Source organism: Centroberyx affinis, unplaced genomic scaffold, assembly GCF_046629955.1.
Source record: "Centroberyx affinis isolate AG114_WGS23_722 - 3 ecotype Tasmania unplaced genomic scaffold, CSIRO-AGI_Caff_v1 ptg004366l_1, whole genome shotgun sequence".
NCBI lineage: Eukaryota > Metazoa > Chordata > Actinopteri > Beryciformes > Berycidae > Centroberyx > Centroberyx affinis.
The window spans coordinates 58661-85425 of NW_027282061.1; the positions used below are offsets into that span (position 1 = coordinate 58661).

At 45.1% G+C, this 26765-nt stretch overlaps 1 protein-coding gene across 1 annotated transcript in view; it reads left to right on the top strand.

The window, feature by feature from the left end:
* Positions 1-1528: 1528 nt before the first annotated feature.
* Positions 1529-26765, top strand: part of LOC139664756 (septin-9-like) — a 49004-nt gene continuing 23767 nt past the window's right edge. The window contains exons 1-2 of the mRNA XM_071543702.1: positions 1529-1631; positions 16611-17288. Of these exons, the coding sequence (XP_071399803.1) occupies positions 1610-1631; positions 16611-17288 (700 nt within the window). The 5' untranslated portion in view covers positions 1529-1609. The remainder of the gene's footprint in view (positions 1632-16610; positions 17289-26765) is intronic.

Consider the following 26765-nt stretch of genomic DNA (forward strand, 5'->3'; position numbering starts at 1 on the left):
ATAGAGAGAGGCATTTGTCATCAGGCAGGCCTGGAGAAACACCAGACCATATCACTGCTTTATCCCTCCTACTAGCCCAAACTATGTGTGTGTGTTTGTGTATTTATGTCCGTGTGCGCACATGCATGCGTGAGTGCATACTGCATAGATGCATGTGTGTGTGTGTGAGAGATAGGTTCTATGAAGCCATATTTATGCTACTCGCTAAAGCTAGTTTGTTAGCTGCATGTAACTGCGCAGGATATGGGCAGAGGTGGGATGTTCCCCGTGAGAAAGAGGAAGGGGAAGTGGGGTGTTGTAACTTGGACCGTCCCTTCTCCTTCTTTTCCCCTGACACAAATACAAAGTTGAGTGTGTGTGTGTGTGTGTGTGTGTGTGCGTGCAAATGAGTGTGTGTTGTGTTTGCTTGAGAGTTTCTCGCCAAGACGGCGGCTCGCTAAGTGGCCCTTAACCTTGTCGAGCTGCAAGGTGAGGGTCAGAGGCCAAACTCTCAGCATGAGGTGTGTGCGTGGGTGTGTGTGTGTGTGTGTGAAGTGGGGGAGGAGGGATCCAGATAAGGTGCTGGCTATTAGGAATATACAAAATAATGTCAGGGCCCACAGTCATAAATTCTCTAAGAATTACTGTGCGTTCAGACTGTGAGCAACACCATCAACAAATCACCGGAAGTCCATTCATTTCCTATAGAGCTGAGCAACCAGGGAAACACGGCTGATGTGTGTGTGGAAGATCAACAAGCTTGTCGGCCGAGATCTTGTCACAACGATGACCTCATGAATTATTAACGACTCACAGTCTTTGGCTCTTATTCGGAGCATAATCGGCCCTGGGTTTATGTAGTTTCCACACTGTCCTGATAATGGCATTAGTCTGGTGATGATGGTATTTTAGAGGAGGGGGTTAAAGGGTCAGAGTGTGTGCTGGTGTTCTGGTGAGCTGCTTTGAGTTTCTGGCGCTTTTTCGTAATGAGTGGACTGAGTTTATTTTCAGCTGAGGACCTTTGGTCAAATGGGCCGAGGCTCCATTTCAAAGACACAATGCAGCTTCAGTGTCGAGGGAGCAGGAGAGACGGCTGTGTGTGTGTGTGTGTGAGAGAGAGAGAGGGAGAGAGAGAGAGACAGAGAGAGAGAGAGAGAGAGCGCACAGCTTCAGTATCTTCAGGGAGCAGAGAAAGGGAGAAAAGGAGAAAATAGAGAAAATAAGAGTGTTTGAGTGTATCTGAGAAAAAATTAGAGATAGTGTGTGTGTGTGTGTGTGTGTGTGAGAGAGAGAGAGAGAGAGAGAGAGAGGGAGAGAGAGAGACAGAGAGAGAGTGAAAGGCAAGCGAAAGCAAGGGAGAGGGACTCCATATGACCGGCACATGGCTGCGGACGTCGACTTCATTCACTTGTTATCCTGGCAGACTGAAGACATTAAAACTTGAGACGAAGAGGAAAGTAATAGAGCGAGGGAGACAGAAGGAGGAAAAGGAGGAGGGAGGGAGGGTTGAAAGAGGGGGACAGGGTGACTAAGTCAGGAGAAAGGGGAAGTCTCCGGGAAGAAAAGGGAGGGAGGGAGAGGAGAGAAAAAGGAGAGGTTACATGTGGCTATTTGAGGTGGTGATCGAGTTATGGAGCGAGACAGAATAGCTGGTAAGTTCTGGCTTTTTCCAATATTCTAGAAAACTTTTAAAACTGAGAACTTTTTTTTCTTGCAAGGGAGTTTCTTTCTCTTTTTTTTTTTTTTTTTTGCCCTTTGTTAGACTTGAGAGGAAGCGGCTTCTTGCCGGCTCTAGCAGCGGCAGCACTCTAGCTAGAAGTCACCATGGGTTTGTGTTTGCTTTAGTTTGTCAGTTGGGGTGGGGGAATCCCTTTGGAGACCTCAGTCTGTCTGTCTGTCTGTCTGTCTGTCTGTCTGTCTCTCTGTCTGTGTGTGTGTGTGTGTCTGTGTGTCTGTCTGTGTGTCTGTCTGTCCTAAAACCAACCAAAAGACGTCTCCTCTTCTATCTCTCTTATTTCAAAGACAACCACAGCTACAAGCTCATTGTAAAATTTCGATATGATTTCTTTTCTGTCCGTTGTGTCCCTCTGTGTATGCATAGCAACAATGAGTAATCCTCATATGAAGAAGTGTCAGAGTCCACTTCCCAGAATAGGGGAACTTAATCTTCCAGTGAGAAGTGACTGCCTGTACTTTAATTGGTTGCCTTGGTAGAGATACTGATTGGCAACTGACCCAGATACACGGCTGCGAGCCGTCAATACTTGGAATGAGGAAATCTTCATGCCATCGTCACATGACTGGACTTTAAGCTCGGGTTCAAACGTCCCGATTAATTCTGATTGACGGAGATGGTTTATTTTAAGTGAGAGCGGGGCTCAGATGTCGGCTAATGTGATTTGCTCTCGACAGACAGAGCCTACTCTTTTCAGGAATGCTTAGCATGCATCGTTCTGTCACAGTGTGTCTGTATACTCGCCTGCCTCTCTGCTGTCCTTTCAAACTTCATCCTCAGCAGCATTCTGAGTCGCATGGCTACTTCCCATCAGCGATCCACCTTGATCTCTTTAATCAGCGACTCTTTATTGATTTTAATGTGCGGTTAGTTTAGCGCAGATGGAGATTGTTTACCGAAATGCAACTTCTGTTCCGGCCCGTGTGCGTCGAGTCTGGATTGAGACGATAAGCCTAATCCTTACAGTGATTAAGGCTGGACATCAAGCTGGGCGACGCTCTGCAAATTAGCCTTTAATTCAGCCGTTAATAAGGTGGTTCATCTCAGCGAGCCATATGATGCATACAGACACACTGTGCATCTGCTCTCAGCGCCACTTGGTGGCAGTGTTGCCATGTGATTTGGTCCTGCCGGTGCAGCCGGCGGACCACCATTTCGCTCCATTCTGTGAAATGTTCCATGTGGATGATTCATATTTAGCAGACAGGGGGGGATTTTTTTCATGGGAGGTGGAGGAATTTAGCGAAGACTGACTGCAGCGGGGGAGCTGAGGACAGCGGAGAGGAGAGGAGAGGAGAGGAGAGGGGAGGAGAGGGGAGGTGGCAGCGCATTATTTTTCCACCAAGAAAACACTGGTGTCGAGCATCATTCTCCCCCCCCCCCACCCCCCCCCCCACCCCACCCTGCGAAAAATGAGGAAGTCCTGGGTCGAGCTACTTCCCGGTCTTCACCCTGCGCTCTTTAACTCTGTTTGGACCCGTTGCCTTGGAGACAAGCACCCCCCGATCTCCCCCCTTTAGACTTTGTTTTGATAGCGATAGGAGCTGAGGCCCGTGCTGCATAGATGACATTTTCACCCTCTGGAGTGTGTGTGTGTGTGTGCATCTGCAACACCTCCATTTTGGCTCCGAGCGCTTTGCAGTTTACAGCCATCGTTCCTTCGCCTAGCCTGTTCAGGATTACGATAATATGTTCAATATGACATGTCATCCGTCACGGCTGTCCCAGATGGTCCCCACATTGGCTTGTTGTAATTGGTAATAGGTGACGCAGTGGGACAACTGCTTTTTAGATCCAGAAAATGAATGAAAACAAAGGTTTCAGTCTGGAAATGAGAGGAGAACAGTTGTCCTGTGTCACTTAATGTTGTAGCAGGGACACAAGAATATAATCAGAACCATATTGGGTCACAAGCAGTGGTTTAATATTCAATATTACAGCATGCCTGGCTATTCAGTATGTATGTCACTCTCCCTATTCAACCTGAACCCTGTACTGCACTTCAACAAACTGTATTCAGCACAATATAATGTTCAGTATTGGCATGTGAGCTCACAGTCTATATCTCCCTCTGAGCCTTTTTCTGTTTTTGCATGTGAGTCTACAAGTGCTGATGTATCCACTCAGAGCGCCGTGTACCCTCAGCCTTACACACACACACACACACACACACGCAAACACACTCACACATGAACCCAGAGCGAAGGAAATCAAGGAAATCACCCAGCTCACCATGTTCCATAAAAGAAGTGTACAGGATATCCTCTATGAGTCAACGCCCCACACTTCTCCCTCTGCCCTCCCAGTATCCCACCTCATATTGTTTCTGGTATTATTATTTGTCCCGAGTAATGATAAGAGAGGGACCCGTGAAAACGGCCGGCACAGGGAGTACAGGAAAGCGACCGGGCAGAGTTAGGGGAAGCCCCACCTTCAGTCGTCCTGAGGGAGGATTTCTGACAGGTACCATTATTCACCGTGAGGGAAACACGGGTCAGGGGTGATAGGAACAGGGAGAGAGGAACTTCTCTTCAATGGATGCTGTTGCAGGTAATTCTTTAGATGCAGTTCATGCTATAGATAGACCTGTACCTATACCTTTACCATGTGAGTGTAATGTACAGGAGGCCAAATGGGCAAGATGCTCAAGTCTGATTATCTTCACAGTGATATAGAGGTATACAAGACTTCAATAGATGAAGTCCATTTGTGCTATAAAGTACAATCCCTCCCACGGTGAGTCACTTCCATGTCTTAAACCCACTAGTCCTGCGCCTGCCAGCATGACAAATGGCCACACAACAAGACAAAGGATAGCAGTTCTACCAGAGGAGTGAGTTTAACTGACTTCTTTTTCTCTGTTTCGACTGGATGTGATGCTGCGGATGAGGCAGCGTGTTCAGACTTGGCACTCAATGGCAACTCATACACGTGTGAAGGGTGTAAGAGTGCAGTGTATTGAGTCAAAAGTGTATTGCGTGCTAATGATGCCCACGCAAACACCTGATTGAATTCTGTCTATCTCTCTGTCAATCTTGCTTGTATGTTTCTTTTATTCCCTTTATTGGATTTGTGCAGCTTCGTAAACATGTTACCTTGCCAGCAGTGACTCGCAGAGCTCTCTCTCTATCTCTATTTCTATCTCTTCCTTCCTCCTTTTGCACCTCTACCTCTATTTCCACCTCTCCCAGTGACAAGGATTTGTTTAAGCTCTGTTAGGTGATTTTTTTTCCCCCCCACGCTAACATTTAGAAGTATAATTTTGTCACACTTCCTGGACATAAAGGTCAAACCGATCAGCTTTAAAAGGTGTCATTTAGATAAACGCTGAAACCGCACACATTAGCTCACCCAGGCAAATATAAATAACACACACACGGAGGAGAGGTCGGGTTTGTGCAACATCCTGCCGATGTTTGTGGTTGTGTTGAATTCCTGTTTGTCTTAAACTGACCAAGCAACAAAGCCTGAAGTGCATGATATCGCTCTTCTGCATAAATCTCATCAACAAAGGAGAACTAGTTGATTTACATAATGGTGTACATGGATTTTTTTTTTACATTTTCACCACATTGTTGGCTTGGTCATGAATCATTTTCTACATGTGGGAGGCAACTGTCAATAACAGTAAAAGTTAAACAAATGTTAAAATGCAAAGTGACTAGCTTAACCCACAAAGATGACTGCAACATGAATCACAGACTGACAGCCTTACTACAGAAAACATTACTATACTTGTAAAACATCGTTCTGTCCATAATTAGATTACATACGTACACACCCATAATTGTTGATATTAACAAGGCACATAACAAGCACAACTCTGCTGTCTTTCAGCGCCGCGGAGATGTAGGGCAGCCTGTATTGTTTTGGTTAGGCAGATTTATCCTGCTATGCTCTAAGGCCTCCGAGCACTGTGTTTACAGTGCTATTTCAGGGGTACTGAGACACACGCACACACACACACACTCACACACACACACACGTTCACAGTTACGGTCAGATAAACACACAAACACATGTATGCACACACACATATTCACACAAACGCAGTTACTCACCGTGCAAACACACACACACACACACACACACGCTTCTCCAGATGTTGTTTTGGAGCTTTCCCTCGTTCTCTCGCTCAGCTCCCTGCCTCGGAGCCAGCCCAGAGTGTGTATCCATGTTTAGATAAATACACACTGGCTCGGGGAGGTGTGCATTTCACACACCGTGTGTTTTGGTTTAATTGAGGACTACGGGGCTTATGTGGCATATGGTTTGCAGTGCAGCCCACTAGGGCCTGCATGGGCAGTGGGGGGCCACACACTGTGCTATATATGAGCATGGATATATAGGTCTAACATGTATGCACATGTGTCATGGATAAACACTAATTCATGTGCACATGCACAAACTTATGCTCCCTATAATCACACACTCACACATGCATGCAGAGGGGCACACACACTTGCAGACCGGCACAAACAGACCAACACACACACACGCACTATAGATGCCCATACACAGCTGCCAGGATGTATGATGCGCATTATGTGCATTCTTATGAGACTGACTCAAAGCCATAGCAGGCCTTAATTACACAACACATGACAGCAAGGGGCACAGGGGACAGGAATTCAGCCCAGTTAAGCTCCTGAGTGATGGATTTGGGCATAATTGTGTACATGCACTCAAATACACACACTACTGTGTTTGCCATACTCTGCTCCTTATCCGGAGACACCTTCCAGGCAGTTATATGAAGTAACCAGACCACGCCGTAAACACACAGTGTTATTCTGGATCACCAGTGACCTCTCAGGTGTTAAGGTTAGGGGCCACCAGGTGGGCTTGGCATCCTATTAGTGCCCCTTAGAATGGAGCTTTTCATTCAAATGGGGTTTTCCCCGATTAATTGCACCCTATAAAAGTACCAGGCACTGGTATTGTGCCTTTTTGCCTCCACTAGGGGTGAAACACCTCATGTGATTGGTCATATCTGCTGGGTGAAAGTGTCCCAATGTCAAATTCCTGTGGTCCTCGCTTTGGGGTGAGGTTTCCACAGAAAGCTGACTAGGAACCAGCCTTAACCATTAGTGGGGAAATTGTAAAACTGACCCCAGAACAGGGACAAGTCATCATGGACTTCACTTCCAGTCATGTGTGGTTCCAAACAGGAAGCGGTGACCATGGAAAAGCCACTCACTCATCACTAATTGCGCAGATAGCATCGCTATTGCTTTGTTGCCGTTGAGTGCCGGACGGTGGAAGATTCATGGATAAGAGCCGCCGCAGGGCCGTCCCACCGGGAGCCGGTGGACTTGGTTAAGCAAATACAAGGACAGCTTTGATATTTCATCACTTCTGATTATTTTATCAACACCTTCTCAGCAGTGTTTAGCCGTCGCTCTGAAGAGCAGTCGCTAAATTAGTGTCAGCGGCTTCAAGGACGGGAAGTGTAACTGTACCCGCCACATCAAAAGCTAGCTTGTCGTCAGGCTGCCTCCCCCTCTGCTGCAGACTATTAGCTTACCAGGTCAGAGGTGTCCACGGAACACACACTTCCTCTGCTCTTCCTGATCTTACCATGTCAAAGGGGGAGAGTTGCTGCACGAGTCGCTCTCTGAGCACCCAGAGGCCCCCTGTCGTATAGCGTTAATGCCATTTCTTCTACAGAAAGTCAGGGTTTTTTTCTGTCGCAGGAAAGCAGCTACCAGAGAGAAGCGGCTGCACTTTAATTAACATGCCAGTGAGTTTTTTAGAGGCTGTTTACTCAAGGCTACAGACCTAAGCTCTTACTTAACTGCGGTCCCTGCATTGGCTATATGACAGCCATAAGTGGAGGTCGGCTCGTGTTAGCTGGAGTGAAACGAGCCCGCCTTCCTGAAGGCCGTTTGAGGGCCTGAAGGCTGCAGTCCTAATGGGGGAATCTTGTCTGATTGCAGGTTAACTTGGTTAAAGTGACTGTGTGACATGTTGTCCACGTTCTGCTGTCAGAGCCGCTCACAGGCTGGGTGAGGAAATCAGACCTGAGAGCCACTTTGGTGGAAAAAGGTCTCTGGGTATGACAGGGTCTGTTGTATGTGTGTGTGTGTAGGTAGGGGGTAGGGGAAACTCTGACATACACACACACACATACACACCAACACAGAGGACAGGGAGGGAGAAGGGAAAAGAGGGAGTGAGTTTCTTGCTACAGGGAGGGGAGGAGAAGGGAGGAGGCTTGCCTCTCACTCTCTGTGAAGTCTGAATGCAGCGATATAGAAAGTAGAGGAGGAAGGCAGTGAAAATAAGTTGCTCCTTTAAGAGAGTTGTGGGCTTGGACTTGTTTGTGTTTTTTCCCCTCATTGACTCTATTTTGGAATTTGTTTCAAGAATTAGCAGGGAGCGTTGAAAAGGAGAGCGGTGTTGTGAACTTTCATGTCCAAAAAGATGTCTGATCCTGGAGTCAATCCACACTTGGAGGGGATTATTTCTGATTTTGAAGGTTTGTCATTTGCTTTGCTTTTACTTCAGATGTTCATTCTGACAGGTTGTGGTAAGGAGGGGGTGAGAGCAGAACAGTCAATATGAGTTCTGAATAGTAGTCATATTGAATTACATCTTTTTCATTTATGTATGTGTAGGTGTATGAGTGTGTGCGCGTGTCTGTGTGCGTTATGTCACATGCGTTTTCATGGCTGTGTGTTCCGTGCATGTGTGTGTGTGTGTGTGTCTGTGTGTGTTAAAAAAACAGGGCGGTGGGCATACGCTAAGCCAAGTCCCTGTAGCCTATAGTCTGTTATTGATTATATCTCAGTTACGTCAATAATAGAAACAAACACAGCACCAAGACACAATACTATCCCAACCCCGGAAAGCCCTGAGCTGAAAGCACTAAGAGGGAGACAGCAGAAGCCTCAGCGCTAAGAGCAAACATCTGTCCAGCCCATCACACAACATTCACAGCTCTGTCTCCCCTTTGTTCCACTAAGCCCGAGCGGAGCTGGCATTAATTCCCCTTTGTCCTCCGCTTCCTCCTCCATTCTTTCTTTCTTCCTTCCCCACTTCTTTCCTGTTCCTCCTCCGGTCAGCGTGGGTCCCTCCAGCTGGTTTTGGGCCTGACCGACGCTGTCAGATGCCACGGAGTGATGCTGAGAGGAAGAGGCAGGAGGAGTCATTGAATATTGTTTTCCTGCACCGCCAGTACTCGTTTACATGGTGTGAAGTAATGTGATTTCTCTAATAGCCCGGTTTACATGGATTTGTTTCATAATCGGTCTGCCGCTCATCACCCCACTATGTCACTTTGTAAATATAACATCTGGGTTACTGCATTTGGTGACCGGCAGTTTGAAAAAATGAAAAGCTTCAATCAAAAGATTGAGCAGAAATCTATAGGTGTCAGTTTATGTTTACTCTGTTTGTAACCTTACCCTGATAAAGATAATCAGATAAAGGCGTTTTACGTGACAGTTACAGTAGTGGGGTATTACCTTAATCGGGTTAAGATCTAATTATTAGTGTGCATGTCAACATCCTCAGTGGCTACTTTTACATGCATTGAGAACTCCATTCTTAACCCGGTTACTTGAATAATCTAGTTTTGGTCGACACATATAAACATCATAACTGGGTTAGAATAACCCACTTAAGTCCGTATTCTGATGCCTGATTTAGTACAGTATTGCGTGTAAACATCTTTGCTGCTTTCACTTTTGGTTTTTGCCATCTGTGCAAACTCAGATTCCCACAGCATTATTGGTACATTTATTTTGATGTCAACAAAAAACAGGGCGACAGGCAATGCTTACTTATTACTATTGGGATTATCATATCTTTCTGCTGTATAAGTAATAACCTACTGCTCAGTCAGAGGGTAGCTGGCAGCTGGACATTTTCATACTTATTTCTTAGCGGACTTGTTTTATCTGACACTACAGGTGGAGAGGGATATTCTGTTAGCCAGTTTATTCATTGCAACATGGATACTCAATTGCATGTAAACATCTTAGGCTGCATAAGGCCGTAACCAAATATGGCCAATAGCTGGGTTACTCCATGCATGCAAACGTAGCAGTGTTCAGAATCTGCTATCGGGGTGCAGCGACTGCTATGGTTCTACCTACAGAAAACACTGATCAGAGAGTCTCACTAAAATCCCACTAAGCATGTGTAATAATATCAGTAACAGTTGACTGTAATGGTCTCAATGAACCATCCAGGCTTTACCATCCAGTGCAGAGAACAGCTGCAGAGAGAGGAGCATGGCAGGCACATGAGGGGGTAAATCCCCATTTCATCTTAGATCATTATGCTTTCCACAACATTACACTGCACTGCACCTCACACTGTGGAAGACATAGGCACAGAAAGAGAAAGATAATTGGCCTGTTAGCTCACTCTCTTTGTACTCTACAGATATAATAATGCTTCTTGGATGGACTCACGCATTTTAGGGTGATTAATATTAGATCATAGAAACGACCAAAGAAATGACCAACTGGAACAATCTTTGTTTAAAGGTAGAGAATAACTCCACTGACTCTAAACCTATGAGTCACCAGAGAATAAGCCCAGACTAAGGCCATATTTGTAGATGTGGAGAGACTGTAGAGTTGTACACGGGCTCGCTCTGTGTTTGCCAACTCAAACTGAGGTTCGCTCCCAGCCCAAGTTGTTTGGACTGATTATCTGCTTATAGGCACCATGTTGTTGCTCCAGTGTGGTACTGGGTATCTGGGCAGAGAGAGGAAATTACATTGAAATGGCGAGACCGTGTGTGTGTGTGGTACCTTGTCAAAACTTGGCTGAGAGGCAATGTGTTATTAAGTCGGTGCGAGTGGTTTATGTGTGTAACATACACAACACTTTTTTTAACAGTTCTCTGCGGTCTTGTTGGTCGCTTTAAGGAAAGTAATATTCAGCTGCAGGTGGCAGAAATACCATACCAAGCCTGCCTCGGGCCAGTTAAATAGAAATGGTATTTCTACATGTGTGTTATTTACAGATGTGCAGGCATTGTGGCTGAATCGGGTTAGAATGATGTCGCTGGCTGTCAGTTATACTGACTTCTGTCTGTGTAAGGTCACGACACACACACACACACACACACACACACCAAGGACCAAGAGGCTACAAATAAAGCTGACAGCTCTGCATTATCATGTTCTCCACCCAATAATTCACCAGTCTTCTTGCAAAAATGAATTTCTGCTGAAGCATGTTTTTGTGTCGGGTGGTGTGATTCATACAGTAAAAGTGCTTGGTCCGAACATTCCCATTCCTCCGCTTTCCTCCAGGTCACCCTGCCCAAAATTAATCACACACTTAATCATTTCTGCATCACTCCGTCTTACCAGCCGGCTTCCCTCCCTCACACTCCCTTTCTATCTGTATCGCCTTGCAACTCCAAACCGTGTGTGTGTGTGTTAACAGGTGTTAACTGGAATGCGGCCACTCTCTCCCCTCCTCTCATTGGTCACTGATGTAAATCAGTCTGTTCACGAGGTGCATAGTTAACCAGTGGCTGATCAAAGGAGCAAAACAAGGCTTTACCTGCCAAAAGGTTGAGGCCTGGGAGCCTGAAGCCAAGCACCACAGGCCAACTGTCCAACAGCTGCCTGAATGACTCTTTGTGTGTGTGTGTGTGTGTGTGTGTGTGTGTGTGTGTGCACTCTGAATTCTCCAATCAACGATGCAGTTGCCCTATAGGTGCTGACTAGGGTTCAGATCTTCCTTTTTAACACCTGGTTCTTCAATGGAAAACGTGACCTAAGATCAGCAGTAACCCTCCTCCCCTCGGTTCCATCCCCTGTCCTCCTTCTTTCCCCGACACCTCCAACACTCCCAGAATTCCTTTGTGCTGGACGCCGGGTGTCGGCCAGACCGGGAGGGAACCACACAGTAAATCTGACGCAGTGGTTCTGCGCTGCCGTTGGTCAGCCAATAAGTCAGTGCTTCTCCGTCAGCGGGCACCGGAGGAAGCATGTGTTTGACAGCGTAGCATTAAGGTTTCGACTGACCAAGCAAAATACCATCGAGTGAAATTCTATCACTTTTTGTTTGGCCTTGCCCTGTCAAGCGGGTGGTTTTGTCGTATTTATTCTACTTTGACCACACAGGCTTGTGTTCTGCGGCTGTTGACACCGGCTACGCTCCCATGTGCGTACACACAGCGCTTTGTCGAGCCAACTGGTGTCATGTTGAGCTGCTGATTGACTGTGAATAATTCTGATCGATCGGTTTATTGCTCGGGTCTATAATTACGAGACCGGTTGTGAGTTCAAGGCCATGTACAGTAAGCACATCTTCGATAAATTTAAATATTGGGGTAGGAGGGTTTTTTCGTTCCTCTACCACATACAGTGTTTTCATACATGTACAAATAGCCATGTGGTTTGTGAGGTTGTCTCGCCGAGTAGATTATTTGAGTCTTTACGGCTCTGTAGTAATAGAATGTGATGAGGAAGTAAGTGAAGCTGAGAAGTGACATATGTGTCGTCACCTAACCCAGTAATGGTGGATTATGGCAAGATTAGCATTAACAATAGGCTTGCACTGTGCTTTTGGAAACTGTCTATAGCCATAACACACACAGTAATGGGGATGTAGAGGATAAACCCAACTTTTTATTTGCAGAAAAAAGTTTACTCACCTTTTTAGACTGACAGAACTCTTTATGATGTCAACTAAGAGCATACTGTACATAGTAAGTAGTATCAAACTGAAGAAAGGTATATGAAGAAAAGGATTTTTAAGTGTTTTTCTGAAAATATGATTGGTTTTTGCAAATAGAGGTGGTTGTGATCCCTTGATGATGATCACCAACTGGGGGTTATCCAACTTTTGTATTTACCACTCCATCACTGCACAGTAACCAATGAGATCAGACTGTTCTAGACACACATACCACCCCTCCTCCACCCGCTCCGATTTTCTCAGTCTGTCTCTGCGCTAATGAGACTTTAGCATGCGGAGCGCTCCACAGTCCCCAGGGGGCTGCTCCTGCTCCTGCTCCTGCTCTTGCTCCTCACTCTTCAGCAGTTACAAACTGTCTGTCCTCAGTCTAGACTGGCCCTCTCTTTGAGAAAGCTGATCTAACCCAGTCGCAATGGAAGACCCAAACCTGAGAGTAATCCATCAGTGATTCATATAGTGATTGGACCTATAGCCAGGTTATGAAAGCTTTTAAATTTGCTGTTCTAAACACCCATTGTCTGGTTGCTCTTTCCTGGGAAAAAAACCTCTGCCACACATGAGGAAGTGATGCGTTTTACGTTTCTGGTGTGTTTGGAATAAATAGAAGAAGAACTGGGTAGTTAGCATGAGCAGTGATAGCCACAATGGCTGAACAGACAAAGAAAAGATAAACTCAAACTGCATCAACAGAAAATCCAAGGAAAAACACGTCACAGTACTGGACACACTGTTTGATTGACAAGTGATCTCTGGGAAGTGCAGTGCAGAAACACCACAGCAATGAGCAATGAGCAACAAAGATGTCCCCAAAGATTTGGTATTACCACTTTTAACTGTTCCTATTTTTGAGTAGCCTATTAAATCGTGAAGTTGTGATGTTTCATATTCAACCTGCTATTTTTTTTAGGTAAACGTCATTTAGGTTGTTATATGAAGGCCTATGAGATGTTTGCTGTAAGACTGCTGTCAACCTCAACTAATAGTACTGATAGGGAAAGCCTAGAGCGCACTGTAAAAGTGACCACTTTGTCTTGACCTGTTTTGACCTGTTCAAGCCTGTGACCTCTCTGCTTGTCTCTCTGTCTCCTATCTGTCTCTCTCTTTTCCCTCCTCTCTCTCTCTCTTTCACCCTTTCCCCCCCCTCACACCCGACTTGGAAGACACGGCATTATCTCTTCGCGGTGCATCTGGGCTGAGACGATACCGTATGTTTGTGTTCGCTGGTCGGGACGTCCTTGAGAGTGTGCGATGACGCCGATGATAAAGAGTCAGCCTGACCTCACACCTGGGCCGTATTAGGACAAAAGAGTGTGAACCAAATTAAAGCCACAGCTGCTGCCATCTTTGTTTTTGTTGCGGCGGTGATCTCGAGCTATATATTCGCTATATCTTCCCACACGGGACGGTGTGAGATACTGGACACTGGACAGTGATAGGTACTGGCGGGACGCGGGGAGACGAGACTCCTGGCTGCTGTTAATGGGGTTCCTCTGAGGTGGAGCGGCTCATAGTCTGGGAATGCTGTTTCACTGGGAACGCTGCTCCTTCATCCATCTGTCTGTCTGTCCCGCGCTCGCACACATCGAAAATACTAGTCCGTATGCCTCCATGGAAGCAAACCCCCTCTTGTCTGTGTGCTTTTGCTTTAGTTGAACGAGAAAGAGAGGGAAAGAACGACCTCTGACCACATGGAAAACCCAGAGACTTTGGGAAAAAAAAGAAAAGCATGATCCTAGAAAACAGAATAGATGAGTGATCGTCTAAGTGCAAGATCTCCAGAATGTCTTTTTCCATTCTTTCTATTCCCAGATATTTAACCATAGAAAGATTCAACTCAGTTATGCTCTTAAATCTTGTACACTTGACTGCACAGTCTCTAAATACAAACAAACTGCTTGAGAGGAAAGCACTCAAGTCCTCTACTCCAGTCCCTTGCCTGTGGGCATGCAATCACAAAGCAGCCAAGATCTAAGAACGCTAAACAGGTCACTGGCAAAACAACGTCTTAGATCAGCGCTCGTATTTTGACAAACTTTGTGAAGACAGACCCTGATATCGCTCCCATGTTCTGCTTTAGTTCTCACATTCACAGCTATCCCAAGACAGTACAAAAGTCTACAGCAAACGTCAGGAGGTATTAGGCTGTACGCAGTCTCCTGAAGTGTAGGGGCTCTCTGAGGAGGTTAAAATGAATGCCTCGCCATACAGCATGCATCACAACCTCGCGGCTCCTTATGAAATCTGCCGAGCGTTTTTGGCAGAGCGGCTCACGCTCTGGCCGGACTTGAAAGTAGCCACAGCCTTGGACTCCCTCTCAGCAATCATAAAACACAAGAGGGAGGAAAGCAGGGGTTAAGAGGGACACAGTCCAGTGGCAACGTGGGTTTGGACACCACTTGCAAAGTGCAAGTTTATTGTTGTGTTTAATTTTTTATATGTAAATCTATCAAAGGATGGATTTTTGTTTTATGGTGCCTCGTTGAATAGTGAGCTCCGTTTTCATCAAAGGTCCAGTGAAGAAAGTGAGTGATGGAAGCATGAGAAAATAACTGTTAAAGTGGCTGTTCACTGGTTTTCAAACATTAAAGCCTTTTGTGTTCTTATGAAGGGACATGTTACGCTTTTCACACATTAATCAGATACTGCACAATTGGGATGGAGTGACTAAAGCTGGAGCTCTGCAGCCTGAGCAAGACTTATGGCGAAAGCAAGACAGGCTGCTACATTGCAAGAAAGCAAAAGATGAAAGGTAACCATAACAAAGTATGCTTAAAATGTCTAGATAAGGAGAGGGATGAAGGAGATTTGTAACACAAATCAGCGTACACTGCAGAACATGAGTGCAGACATGGACTTTTAGTCCCGCGGTGGAATGAGAATGTCGTTGGCGTGGCCGATAACTGACTCACACGAGAAAAAGACCAAGACATTGGCTCCGGCACGCTAAATTAGCTTTTGGCAAGCGCTGAATTTGTCTTAGGGGGTAAATTGTATCGGATGTCTGCTGTGTTGGAACGGAGCAGCTTATAGCAGTAAATTCGATTAGCAGTGGTGGCTGGTGTGCGTGGGAGAGGCCTTTGATGTGATTGTCTTTAGCCCGGCGAGTTCTAGCTTTACACGGAGGGCAGTGGGACCGGGGCACCCTGGGGTCCCCTCCCTGTGGGTGCAGTCAACACAAAAATAAACACATTTGCATTCCCACAACACATGCTTACAGTACAAGATGCGTCTTTTACAAGCACTTTGAACATAAATACATATAGTCACATAAAAAGACATACACACACTGCAAGCCGCAAACAGATCGGATGATCAGTGCTGCGTTTTGGAGGAGAGTCCTCATGGGTGTGCGTGAGTGGACCGGCCTAACTAGTGTGTCATTACGCTACCAGCTCGTGGCCACTGGCTTGGCACAGCAACTCCGTGATGGGAGTCAAATTCAAATTGACTTGCAGCCAGTGCCTGCTGGCCAGGGGGGCGATTCATTCCCTCAGTATCTTAATATCGGACCGTACAGCCATTTCCTCACATCACAGCTAACCAAGGGGAAAGATATGCCTCATATTTCTCAAATTCAGGGAGACTTTTTTGCCTTGATGCTTGGCAGTGAGCGATGCTCGGCTTATTGCGTGCATCATAACATGTCATGAAACTCTTTCTGCAAAATGAATCTGTGTCGAACGCTGGCGTTTAACACTGCAGTCTACCGCACGCGTTTGCATCCAAGTAATGACACATGGCACTGTATAAATCTGTATAAACACGCCATGCACGATTTTACACAGTCTAATGAAAATGCCTGTGAAAAAGGAGAAACCTAGCGCGGCGCGGTTCAGCTGTTGATGACGGGGAGTTCAAATTAGATAGGTATGCTGTTTCTTTTGTGTTGCCACTGGAATTGCTTCTCCAGCTTCCCCACCCTCAAACCTCAGGCCGTTTACAACTTGGATACAGTTCATAATGGTTTTTCGTATGAGAATATGGGTTGTTTACTGCTCAGATAATTGATGTGACCTTTCTGATGAATATTTTATGGCATTATTTATCCTCACAAACAACATCTTTGACCCATAAATGGGCTATGTAAAAAGTGGTAAAAGAGAAAGAGTTTATTTTGCTGAAGAAAGTGTGCGTTCCATATGTTATGTGCCTTTCTTACCTGAAATGACCATATGCTTGATGACTTATGGCTTATGCGTCTGTCTCTCTTCCCCCCATGCAGCTCTGAAGAGGTCCTTCGAGGTGGAGGATGTCGACACTTCGTCCCACTCCCCCGGCTCCCGTCGGACGGCCAACCCCCCCCACCGCAACGCCATGTCTCCCACCAGCATCTACTACCGCGACCTGGGCACCGCCGCCCCGGCCTCCAACAACAACAACCACAACTACACCCAGCCCCGCTCCATCATGGGCGGAGGGGGCTCCAAGACCCCCGAGCCCGTGTCGCGCCGCTCCGAACTCTCCATCGACATCTCGTCGTCTTCCAACAAGCAGCTGGACAACGTCACCAGCCCCGCTTCCGCGCGCTTCGCGGCCAACAGCGCCCTGAAACGCCCCGAGGTCCTGGGCCACTCCAAGACCCCCGAGCTGAGCCACAAGAGGGAGGTCACCTTCGCCAAGACGCCCACCGATTCCCCGGCGACGCGCCGCAACGAGGGGAACAATAACAACAACGGCACCAGCCGGACCCCCGAGCAGAATCACACTCGCAAGTTTGAGCCCCCCAGTCCCGGGGATGTCCGTAAACCCGAGATCAGCATCACCAGAGCCCCGGAGAACAACGGCCACCACCCGGCAGTGCACCACCCGCACCACCCCAACCCTCACCACAACACCATCGTCACCACCTTCCGCTGCTCCTCGCCGAACCACGCCGGGCGCAAGTCCCCCAACCCTGACAGTAAGTCTGCTTCTCCATAATATCCCTCCAAGTCTAACCTATACTCCGGTCATGTCCTGAAACTGCCAATACCTCTTCTACTCCCTGTCCTTCAAGACCAATCTCTAATGTCTTCTCTATGACAAACTTAGAGTGGTAATCCACAAGGTTCTTCTTTGTTTGATTTTGTTTGAATTTGGTGACAGCTTTATTGATAAGTGGTCTGTGGTGTTTCTGCACTGCACTTCCCAGAGATCACCTGTCAATCAGACGGTGTGTCCAGTACTGTGACGTCTTTTTACTTGGATTTTCTGTTGATGAAGTTTGAGTTTCTGTTTTCTTTGTCTGCTTTCGTTGTTCAGTCACAGTGGCTGTCACTAATCATGCTAACTACCCAGTTCTTCTTCTGTTAATTCCAAGCAAACAACTGTTGATGCTGCACTTCACTTCCTGTGTGCAGAGTATTTTTCCCAGGAAAGACCTATGAGACACCGGGTGTTTAGAACAGCAAATGTAAAAGCTTTCATGAACTGGTTACAGATTGAATTACTACATCAGTTGATTATAGAGAGTAGCAAAATTCTAATTTATTTATGTGAAAATGCCACGGATTATTACTTTAAACCCATTTATTGCTTTATATACTGACGCTACTCTGTCATATCTACTCTGTCTTTGTCCTTATATCTTGTTAAGTCTCTGAAGCGCAGTTGAAATGTTGTCTAACGGTGTGAGATATTATTCACCTGCTATTGTGAAGGAAGATTTTATTGAAAATTGCCCAATGAGTAACATAGCTTCTGTATAATCAGACGGCTCCACTGGGGGAACTTCACTTCACGTTGCCTTCACTGTCATTCACTGAGGTTTTATTCTGGGGCCAGTCATTGTCTGCCACTTTAATCAGTTGACTGAAAACAAAAGACGCCCTTCACACAGGTACGAGAGAGGGGTAATTTAAATTTTCTCCTCTGCACCACTCCAACCCGCACAGCGTGAATCAGAATACGAGGATCTTATCTCAAGTACGTAGGCTTATGTGCGCCAACTCTGAATGAGGTGCTTCGGTGCGGTGACTAAACTCACTAGTCTATATGATTGTTTTAGCATACAGTTTCCATGTTGGTGTGACAGCGGTGTGATCATTGGAAAAGAGATTAAAGTGAGTGTAGCGTCTTAAACTATTAGTCACATAAGACCAAATTGATCTTTTGCGTAGTGACCAACTAAGAGGGGGCCTTAAACTCTTGGCGACGCTTTACAGTTCACAAACCCCACTGGGTAAAAAACGGGGACACATTTTCCAGAATACATCATCCGTGCTTTTCCTTCCTACTTTCCATCTTCCTCCTCCTCCTCTGCTACCTCACACTGAGGCCCGCGGATCAGATCTCACGCTGCACTAGAGGGCTGTTTGATTAAAGCCCAATGTCTGCATGTCTGTCAGTAACACAAGTAACCGCGTCCTCAGAGGCCCGTCTGTCACCAGACGCAGCAGACTGCCTGTCTGTGTGTGTGTAGTCACCCATGTATTATCTGGATGTCTGTTCTTTACGCAGTCGTTTTTTTTGTCATGTGATGAAAGCCTAACCTTGGCAGCGCTCGCACAGTAGTATGGTTGTTAAATAGCAATTAGCGTTACAGTTGCAGTAAAAATATATGCAGCAGAGCGGGGTAGATTGTGGTACGGATCTGCATGTTACATAGGGTTAGACAGGCTTCTAGTATGAGGTTTCTGGAGGCAGCTTGAGACATGATGTAGAAACTTAAAGTATTTTTTTGTATTCAGATGGCTGTGATTGTATAAATACATTGCCTATATACAGTATGAACTGCTCTCCCTGTGTAGCCACTGTTTATATATCCCTTATAAGGTTCATTTACTTGACTATTTGTGTTGTTTACAATGAGGGGAAGGACTGCATGCTGATTGGTTACCTTCTTGTGTATGCCCATAGCCACTGGTTTTCATTTTACCTAAATATAAGTAAGTAAATGAGTAAATAAGTGAATACTTGAGACAACCCTGTCCTTAAGAAAAATCAAGGAAAGACATAGTGGTAGAGCTTTGCACATTTGGGTTTTATTATCACACACACACAGACACAGACACACACACACACACACACACACACACACACAAAAGCACATGTTTCTCTCCTCTCCTCCTACAGATTGGGTAGGCCTACCTATCAAGTGTGGCCACCAGCCAACTAGATTCCTGTAAATGGAGGGGAATGAAGCAGTGGGCCAACTATGATCTAACATCTTAGGGTTTACCAGGCCTTTTACCTCGTCTTTTAACAGCATCCGACGGCGTTAAAGCAGCATATAGACAGCGTCTCACAGCATGACGTGAGGGAAACTGGACTATCGGCGCTCTGTGTGTTGATTTGTTTATCAGATGCGTTGAATGACTCACAGAAACAAAGCGGCTACTCGCTCGCGGCCTCACGGAACCGCACTTAAAGATCAAACTGTCTTCGGCATTTGATAAATCAATATGTTCCCATCGCTATTAGCCGCAACGCCAAGTACTTTATAACTAGCTCTTGATGAAATATAATTACGGGTGTGCTTTCCTGTTGATACAGGCCATTTGATGTTATATGTTCCTGGTTTGAACTTTACACTGGATGTAAACTGAAGTGCTTTGTCATTCAGTGGATGTTCTGGAGCCAACATTCCCACAGTATGGGTTCAGACACCGTCCCATTGTGTGTGTATGTGTGTGTGTGTAAGAGAACATGTGTGTGTGTATGCCATGTTGTTATTCTGTGTGCCCATAATGTCTCTGTGTTATTGCGTAACCACAACTTTCCACTCTCAGCCTCTGCTGGCAGTCTTGCCTGCTTCTCTCTCGGGCCGCGGGGGCTGCGGCCAATTATTTGCCCACAGGGAGAGGCCTTATTAGGGGTCTAAATGAAGGGTGACCTGCCTGGAGAGTGCAGGCTCAGAGGCTGGGCCCACCCTGCTCCGCTCTGCTCTGACACAGGATCAGGAGGGCAGAAACAAAAAACATTACTGCACTGACCTCCACCTTCACACCACTGATTGTAGTTTACTGTACTGTTAGCCCAAGTCAGATTCTACTGAAGGAATGAACTCTACTGCTAAATGACACTTTGTTATATTGCATATTGTGAGTACTACAGTTCATTTTTATTGGTGACATCAATATGAAGACTTAAGTTTCTATATATGAGAGACGGGTGGTAAAGATAAGACTGGAATTCTAATTAGAATTTTTGTTTTTCCATATAGCTGTCAACCTTTTTCAATGCTAAGTGTGTTTTTGGGAGTCTATTAGATAAGCCGCTTTCCTGTCCATTCAGTTGCTCCAAGAGGAAATGACATCACATGTGCACACACACACACACACACACACACACACCCTGAGCTTCCTTCCGTGCTCTGTCAGAGTGATTGTTTCCCCCGCTGTGTGACCTCGCTGCAGTGCACTTCCTCTCTCTGGGGTCATGTGATCCGAGTCAGTCGGCTTCCCAGCCAATAACATTGTGCGCTTTGATCTAAGCATCACAGAGAGTTAGATATACTGGGATGTTTATATGGTCAGCATGAAAAGGGCAATGGAGACACACAAGTCACACGCGCGCGCACACACGCACACACACACACACACACACACACACACACACACACACACACACACACACACAAGGACACATATACACTTATCTGATTTTCAACCCTTTATGTGACACAGGAGTATGAGGTGCTGTTTAGGAAATAAATCATCCCAACTGAATATCTATCGGTTTAGTGGTAAATGTTAAAGCGGTCCAGAGATCCAGAGGTCAGGCAGCGGTAGACCAGCATTCCATGCAGCTCCTGTGTTTGCAGATAGGATGGATGGAAAAGAGAGTACAGAGGACTCAGTTTTGACTCATCAAATGTACAAATGAATCTAAATCGACACTTTGATTAAGTGTTGAGGTGGTTTTCATTCAGTTCATAATAGGGCTGGGCGATATGGTTGAAATCAATATCATGATAATCATAAGGATTTTTCTCAATATCGATATATATCACGATATGGTTCATGTATGCAAAATCACATGAAATAATCAAATGAATGTTCATCTCATTGAACCGAATGATAATGTTAGGTGTGATGTCAAACAAAACAGAAATTTTCAAATAATATTCTTGCCATACCTCATTTTATGAGAGTTTTTAAATAAAATTTGCTTGTCATCATCAATTCAGACAGCAGAAATGTGTGTCACGATATCAAAATATCTTCATATCATCACGATGATTCCACTGAAAGACGATAAACGATAATATTGAATTATCGCCCAGCCCTAGTTCATGATGTGAAACAATAGTTAATTACACCCTGTGTTACCTCTGTGTGTGTGTGTGTGTGTGTAGGCCACACAATAGGCCACTAATCATATATAACCTCCGCTGTGTGTGTGTGTGCACTTCCTGTGGTAGTTCTCTAACATGTTCATTAGCTAAAGTGTTTACTAACTTAAACTCACACCTTTCCTAAATATATGTTGCAAAGAGAGTGTTTATTTATTTATTTTTATTAAAATTGTATTCAACTAGGTTGCTGTATTTATCTTGTGACAAAGTGCCTGGGCTGAACTAACCATTTTAGAGAAAAAGGACTGTCAAATTTGCAGTAACTACAAAATCCATGAGAAAACAAAGGCAGACCGCAGTATGTGAAGTTACTGCACTCTGGCTTGGTTTCACCGCACTGCAGCTGCAGTTACTACGACTTCAAGCTATGCAGTAATGGCGCTATCCAGAGGAAAACTCATGGTGGAACTTGCATTAAAAAACAAATACCCAGATAATGGTAAGAAAACTGGCAAGCCAACCATGTGACCATTATGTTATTTTTTTTTTATATTCTGAAAATAATGGAAATATATTATTCATATTTTATATTACCCAGCACCTGCCCCACTTTTTCCCCACATCCCTCCTATATCTTGTTAATGAACTAGCTGTATCATATTGGCGAAGCAACACCTGGATTATTTCAGCTGTACACTTAAAAATATTATATTATAAATAAATTAAAAAACAAAAAAATAGTACAAATACATATAGTTATTGGTAGTTAATAGTGGCACTTTGCCTTTGCATAATCCATACAGTTGCATCAGGTGGTACAAAGGCAGTAACTGCATTCTAGGGGTCATAGGTCAAATTATGGTCAGTGTTTATATATAAAAAAATTTACTTTATAATAATACAATACTTAAGCACATTATCACTTGTCTACATATAACCTTTTTTCCTGGACTTTGGATAAACTTTAAAGTCATTTTTCTCAGTTTCACTGTTTGCATAGTTACTGCACTTTGGCGTTGTGGTGCAGTAGGCAGGTCAACGAATTTATGACAGCAAAAAAAAAAAACATTGTTTGAAGGGAACAAGAAATAAATAATAAATAAATAAAATAAAATAAAATATAATATTAGGGGCATATAACAGGGTTTTGTACAGTTCAATACACATAAAAGTCACATGAATGTATTATTATGAGGTCACAGTAGCATTGAACTGATCGGTGACATTCCAACTGCACAGCAGGTGAATGTGTCACTTCTCTCATGAACTTGCGGTGAACAGCTTTGCTTTTACAACGGTTCCTGATTTCCTGAGACACTGAACAACTGAGACCACTGAGTCCACTGAGACCACTGAGACCACTGAGTCCACTGAGACCACTGAGTCCACTGAGTCCACTGAGACCACCGAGTCCACCGAGTCCACTGAGTCCACTGAGACCACTGAATCCACTGAGACCACAGAGTCCACTGAGTCCACTGAGACCATGGCATCTCAACAACTTTTCACTGCCCTCAACTCAACCGACTCCAGTCCAGATGAAGAGTCTGGCTACGACTCTGAAGAGGACGATTCGGATCAAATGGTCCGAGCGCTTCTGGCCAACGACACTGAAGCCAGACAGCAGTTACTGGAGGCTCTGAGCGACCCGGATGCTGACCCTGCTCCTGTCCCAACTCACACTGTCGGGACTGACAGCACCAGCTCCTCCCAGACCTGCAGTCTGTCTCTGCCAGTCCAGGACGTTTCCAGCTCACCCCAGACCTGCCGTCTGTTTCTGCCAGTCCAGAACGTTTCCTCTGACTGTCCGATCACCAACAGCAGCCAGCTGGGACTGACCGGTCCTGCTGACCCAGGCTCCTGGACTGAAGTCTTTGGCTCCTACCAGAACTCCAGCTGCTTCCTCCCTTTCAACCCTGGCCATGGCAGCAACAGTGGGGCTTTTCTCCATGATATGGAGGATATGGAGGTGGACTACAACCTGGCTAGCTCCATGGCCAGCAGCTGGCCCACAGCCAACTACCACCAAGCCACTGATGATGATGCTGCTGAAGAGATGGACTGGCAGCCGTCCTGCCACTCCGTCCCGATGGACTGGCAGCCGTCCTGCCACTCTGTCCCGATGGGCTGGCAGCCGTCCTGCCACTCTGTCCCGATGGACTGGCAGCTGTCCTGCCACTCTGTCCCGATGGGCTGGCAGCCGTCCTGCCACTCTGTCCCGATGGACTGGCAGCCGTCCTGCCACCCCAACATGGCAGCTCCTGCCTTCATACCGGCTGCTTTGATTGAGGACGATCTCTCAGCTTGCTTTGCCGACCTCAGCCTCACGTCTGGACCTCAGTCCCTCTGTAACTCTGGCCTGAACACACAGACCACCTCCAACAAGAGAACCATGGAGACCATGAAGTGTGAGGGAGACATTATTCCCCCCAGAAAGACAACGAGAGCAGATCCATCCGCTGAGCCTCTAGCCAATCAACACACAGCTGGAGGATGAACTTTTTTCACTTTTTTCAAACTTTTACTACAAATATTCATCGTTTTACTGTTGTTTGATTGTTTGTTGTTACATAAATATACAAAAACAACAACAAACTTAACTTGTGTATCAGTATTTATTTTATTCAAATTAGATGAAAGAGTGTGAGTTTGATAATGAAAATATAAATGTATGTGATACTGTATTGTTATGAACTGGAATAACATCTAAAGTGGCCAGATATGAGAACAGTCTCTGTTGAATTGGTTATTTTTACTCATATTCATGGTGGGTAAAAGCTTACAGTGAGCACTATCCGGTTAAAGACTGTATATCAACATGTGTATAATGATATGTATACTATCATGACAAGAGCAGGAAACTTGTCATGGGTGACCAGCTTGTAATATTACCTAGTCTATTACCTGTAGGCTAGTTGCCAATGATTATAGCAAAATCCTAGATTGTGCCCCCTGTTGTGATTCCAGTTTCCAAAAACTGCTCCAGTGCTGTGAAGCAGATTTCTATGTCTGGACATTGGACAACCAGGTTTTTTACGACATTTGGTTCTCTAAAGAAGAATGGATTGGAAGATGAATATTATCATTAAAGGCCATTACAAGCTATTGATTACAAAAACGTTCCTTTAAATCTCCCATAGCTGAACTGATCATTGAGGTTATGGCAATATTTTGACATGTAAAATATTTGATAAACCTGATCATTGTACTGAAGCACTTGTAATGTTCTTAGTGGCCATATGAAATGAAGTACATTCAGTTCAAAAGATGTTTTGAAGTTGACTTGTAATGATCTTTTAATGCTTTATTTAGTAATACACATCCAGCTAAAGCAATATGCGTGAATACATGAAATATCAAGACAAAGATTTTATTTGTCATCTGGTATTAAATGTATGACAACTGAATTAATTAATTCACTTACGATATTGTTTCCTGCCTGATGTTACTTTCTCTGTGTATTAAAAAAAACAGGTTTCAGCACTTAATTGGGGCAATATGTAAGATTTTTACTGTCCCATAGCACGAAATGACCATAATAAATCTGTGGTGATTGATAGAGATGTGACTCAACAAGTGGCCAGGTGCTGAGAAACTCAGCTTCAGGCCTATATGCTCTGATTTGTAAACCAACAGATATTCACACAGTTGGAAATGATTTATTTCCTAAACGGCACCCAATGCAGGAGAACCTCCACTATCAAGTCCTTTCCAATAGGCATTCTGTTCACTCACAGACACACACACACACACACACACGCGCACGCGCACTCGCACACACACACATACACACAAACACACTGAACTGCAATAATAGTTAGATCCCTAATTAGCAGATATGGCATGTTGCTTTGGGCTTGAGGGCCTCAGTCAGCTGAGGTAACACACACACAACCACACATATGTATGTAAGTACACACACACACACTTATGTAAAACTAACACATGGTGCCAATTTCTTACATTTGGCTGTACCAATCCACATTCCCATAGCCTGAGATGCCCTCACTAAATGTCTTCCATATTGCTGCAGTACTGTATCCAGTTCCACCTTTCCCCTGTCATTACACATCGCAATTAACACAGAAACCGGAGAAGTCAAAATAGAGTGAACTCTACTTTAGCAGTAACTCAGGGATTATTAGAGGCTGGATACACTGGCATGGTTTCTCTCCTGCTAAATCATTGTTTTAAAGGTGCTGCATGTAGCATTTTAAAACCTCAGTATATCATTGTCAAATTGTAATACCTTGGTAGACAAGTGAAACCATGGTCGAGACGTTGATTCTATCTCATGTCACTGGTGTTGTTAAGTGTGTTTTTCAAATGAAGACCACATTTCCCATAAACCTCATTTCTTCCTGTGGAAAAAAGGATGCTACTATTTTGCCAAAAGGTTTCCTCTTTGACTTTACTGAAGACGATAAACGTGGAAGTGATTTTTCCATCGGCCTTCCACCCCATCCACCATCTGCCGTTCTGAGAAATTCAGAAAGCCTCAGCTCTGTGTGTCCCGGAAGAACAGTGCCCTCTTCCTGTTTCGTGCTGTAAAGCAATTGCGCACTGTGTCGTAAAACAATGCAGCAAATATCCTGCGTACCCGACCCTGTGGCACACAATATAAAACACAGTGTGCAGGCTGATAGTGGCTGCCAATCTTCTCCTATCTGGTCCCAGTAACTATACTAATGTCTCAAAATGTGATAATTATTGATGTTTAAATCCTACATGTAGCATCTTTAAAGAAAACCTGAGCATTACCCCCCTCATTGAAATGAAACAAATCTTCTACAGGCAGTATGGGCTGAGGCTCACTTTAGGCTACAGGCAGTAGACTCATTTAAAGCATTCTGATTGGTATCTGGTCTGCAGCAGTGTGTTCAGCGAGACGGAGAAACCTTATCTTGACAGGCAGGCCTGTTGTTCATCAATCCATCAAATGCTGCAGATAGAGCTCTATCTGTCCACCATCTTCTGTCCGCTAGACAGAAAAGGCCTAGACCACCTGTGGCCAGAAATGGGACATTTCTTATCTTATCAGATTTAAGAAATTCAGTTTCACCTTGGGACCCGAATATGTTGCTACTCTTCTCATGTAGGGACCTATGGAGGAGGAAGAGGAGGAGGAGGTGGAATACTATAACCATGGACAAAATCATT